The sequence below is a fragment of the Ananas comosus genome, unplaced genomic scaffold (genome assembly GCF_001540865.1).
Source record: "Ananas comosus cultivar F153 unplaced genomic scaffold, ASM154086v1, whole genome shotgun sequence".
NCBI lineage: Eukaryota > Viridiplantae > Streptophyta > Magnoliopsida > Poales > Bromeliaceae > Ananas > Ananas comosus.
The window spans coordinates 37,558-40,590 of record NW_017890592.1 but is presented as its reverse complement, the minus strand read 5'-3'; the positions used below and the strand labels follow the sequence as shown (position 1 = coordinate 40,590).

At 35.1% G+C, this 3,033-nt stretch overlaps 1 protein-coding gene across 1 annotated transcript; it reads right to left on the bottom strand.

The window, feature by feature from the left end:
- Window positions 1-462: 462 nt before the first annotated feature.
- Window positions 463-2,306, bottom strand: LOC109703928. Its single transcript, XM_020224671.1, has 4 exons — window positions 2,097-2,306; window positions 1,070-1,331; window positions 845-967; window positions 463-748 (listed from the first exon to the last, which is right to left on the bottom strand). Exons 1-4 carry the CDS (start codon window positions 2,111-2,113, stop codon window positions 545-547), a joined length of 606 nt encoding a protein of 201 aa, XP_020080260.1. The 5' UTR covers window positions 2,114-2,306; the 3' UTR covers window positions 463-544.
- Between the last annotated feature and the right edge of the window lie 727 nt (window positions 2,307-3,033).

Here is a 3,033-nt window from a genome sequence, read left to right as displayed (position 1 = left end):
TTAGGTTTTACCAGTTAGCGACTAAAATGTCAGTAGAAAAGAAGCCACTGTTTCGATTTCTTCACAGTAAATATAGCATGCATAAGAGTTTGACTCTATAAAATAGCTAATCCGTCTTGCTAGTTCGAAGTGAATAAGCTAGCTTAAAATTCGGAGACGGATCTTTGAACCACCATCCCACTTCACTATACTATGACAAATATTATTTTGTGGAAGCGGATAGACTGAAAATTTGTTTCTAAAATATGAATATATAGGGTGAAAGGTTTCCAAACATAACTAGCATTTGAGATCAGCATCCCAACATAAATAAAAGTTTAAGAGAGTAAAATTAACTAGCGAAAAAAAAAAACGAAACAAAACTCCTAGAGTAATGTAATATTTTTCAGAGCATAAGCAGCATTCAAATCAGCAGACTAGCTAAAAAAAAAGTTGTTTAGCAATTCTTAATCAGTATGGATGAAATATTATGTACTTAGACAAGAACTAAATACACCCGCTTCTAAATCAAAATAGTAATAAATAAATAAAAATATAACTTTGACTAACTTGGAGCTGGTTTAAGCCGGCAAAGGGAAACACTAATATCACCGCGTAGTCCATACCAGACTTTAGCTTGAAAAGTTTGAGTTCTAGCTTCAACATCATCAACCTTATAATTATTGGCTAGAAAAGTGATATTATACCAATATCCTGCTGCAACGATGCAAGTTGTCTTCTCTATCTTCACAAACTCATAGCTGGTATTCTACATCACAAAAGAGATTTGAAAATATATTCTATTACGAAAAAAAAGATAGAAAAAAGAAAAGGAAAGAACAAAGAAAAGAAGATTGAAACATACATTTTCCTTGTTAAAGTGCTCGATTGCTTGTTTTGCACATTTGATGAGACCTTCCTCTTCGAAATTTGTTAGCGCCGTAAGACCAAATTCAAACGTGCCCGGAAATGGATCAACATCAAATCCCTATGATCCACATATAATAATGGTTATTGAAGAATCAATAAAGTCTATGGTAAAAATATATTTCAATCTCAAAAAGAAGACAACGACACAAGTAATAAATACCTCGCTCTCCTTAATTTGTTTGTAGTATAAAGCCCACTCTTCTCGAGTCCTCCTCCGTGTACCGTCTGGCCGAACGTAATCATCATCTTCACCAGAAGTATATTCATAAACTCTCCTCCTCCTCTCCTCCTCCTCTGTCTCTTCCCTGACCTCTTTTCTTTTCTCAATTTCTGGCAACTTTTGACAAAGTGCAAATTTGTCTGATTCTAATTTCAGTGTCTTCTCTTCAGAAGAATTTGTTGAAACTTCGCCACAGCTAACACTAGTGTTGCATTTCAAATTGAAATAAAAGTTAATTACACAATAGAATTCGAACGTATCGCTTAACAATTTGACAAAACAGAGTGGTGCGTGAAAGTTGTAAACTAATCTCTATCAAAGCCAACATTACTATTAGAAAGAAAGAAAGAACCAAGCAATGATCCATTGTCTCTATGCTCATGTAATATAATCAATGAAAAAAAAAAAAACTACAATCATTCGCCTTTTGGAAATAAGTCTAGTACTTGGTTCCAATCAGGTACAATATCAAGTCCTATAGAGGCTGACATGAACCAAGTGAAGTACCGTTGCCGAAATTTTTCAATACTAAAGCAGAACGATATCATTTTTTTTTTTTAACCATAAGCTAGCTATTTTATCACGGCAATGATGAAAAATATAAACAACTATCCTGCAGAGCCGTAGCATAATAAGAGTAATCATCTCCAGACCCCAAACCAAGAGATACCGATGATTAACACATATATATAAATACTCGAATACTTACTAACTATTAGCGCATGCAAATACTAACAAAAATTGAATATCAGGGCCTACCATCGATCAACGACAAAACCTGGTAACATATGATAAGTGAACAGAGAAAAACAAAGATGAATGCGAACAAAAACGCTGACGAGATCTGAACAAATGTCAAAGAAGAGATCAATGAAGGTTACTTGGAAAATCCAATTATCTGGGACAACACGTCTAAACAAATTTATTTTAAAAAAGAGATCAATGAAGGACTTGCAGATCTAGTTACCTGGGGCATTCCGACATTGCAGCTTGGTTGGGGCAGTCGAAAATCGCTGATTTGAGGCGGAGAGATAGAGCGAGCGAAGGGGAGATAGAGCGAGGCAGACAGACGGGGAGAGAGAGAGAGAGGAGGTTTGAGGGTCGTCCGCCGGCTTGAGATCGCCCGACCGAAGCAGGGGTTTTGGGAAGTCGGAGGTATTTTAAAGGAGAAATTGACAAGAAGCGATGTTTGGAAAACAAAATAATAAAGGCAATGGTCCGCGATTCCTAGGAATCGACTATTACAACTGATTTGTTTTGGTTCCGGCCCCACTAACCGTTTCCGCGGAAATCTAGGATTAGATTTTGCACTGAAATTGCTTCCTTCGGTTGATCACGATGGAGGCATGTTAAAAGTAGGGAGGTCAACAGACCGGATTCGGGACCGACTTTTAAAAACTCCAACTCCAACCCGACTACAAATCCGAAATCCGAAATTTGAATCTAAGGATTTTAAAAATTCATACTCAAATTCGAACCCAACCAAAAATCTAAAATCTAAACCCGAAAATTTGAATCTCAAACAATTATTTCTCTTTTCGATATTTCAAAATATATTACATTAAATCTAAATTTTTAAAATACAAATTTAAATATAATATTAAATTTTTACATACATATTATATATAATGTAAAATAAATTCAAGTTCCGGCCGAATTCGGGTTCGGGTTGGATACAATCAATATTCATATCCGAGTCCATATCCGTCGAATTTTTATTTTTTATATCCATATCCGAAACCACATCCGTTTAGCATTGAATAAATCCGCTCCGTTTGGATTCAAGTTCGGAAAAAATTTCGGATGTCCATACCCGTTGACATCCCTAGTTAAAAGGGACTCTTTTTTTAATTGATGCTTAAAAATTTATAATTTGCAAAGTAATTTTTTAAAAAATGTTAATT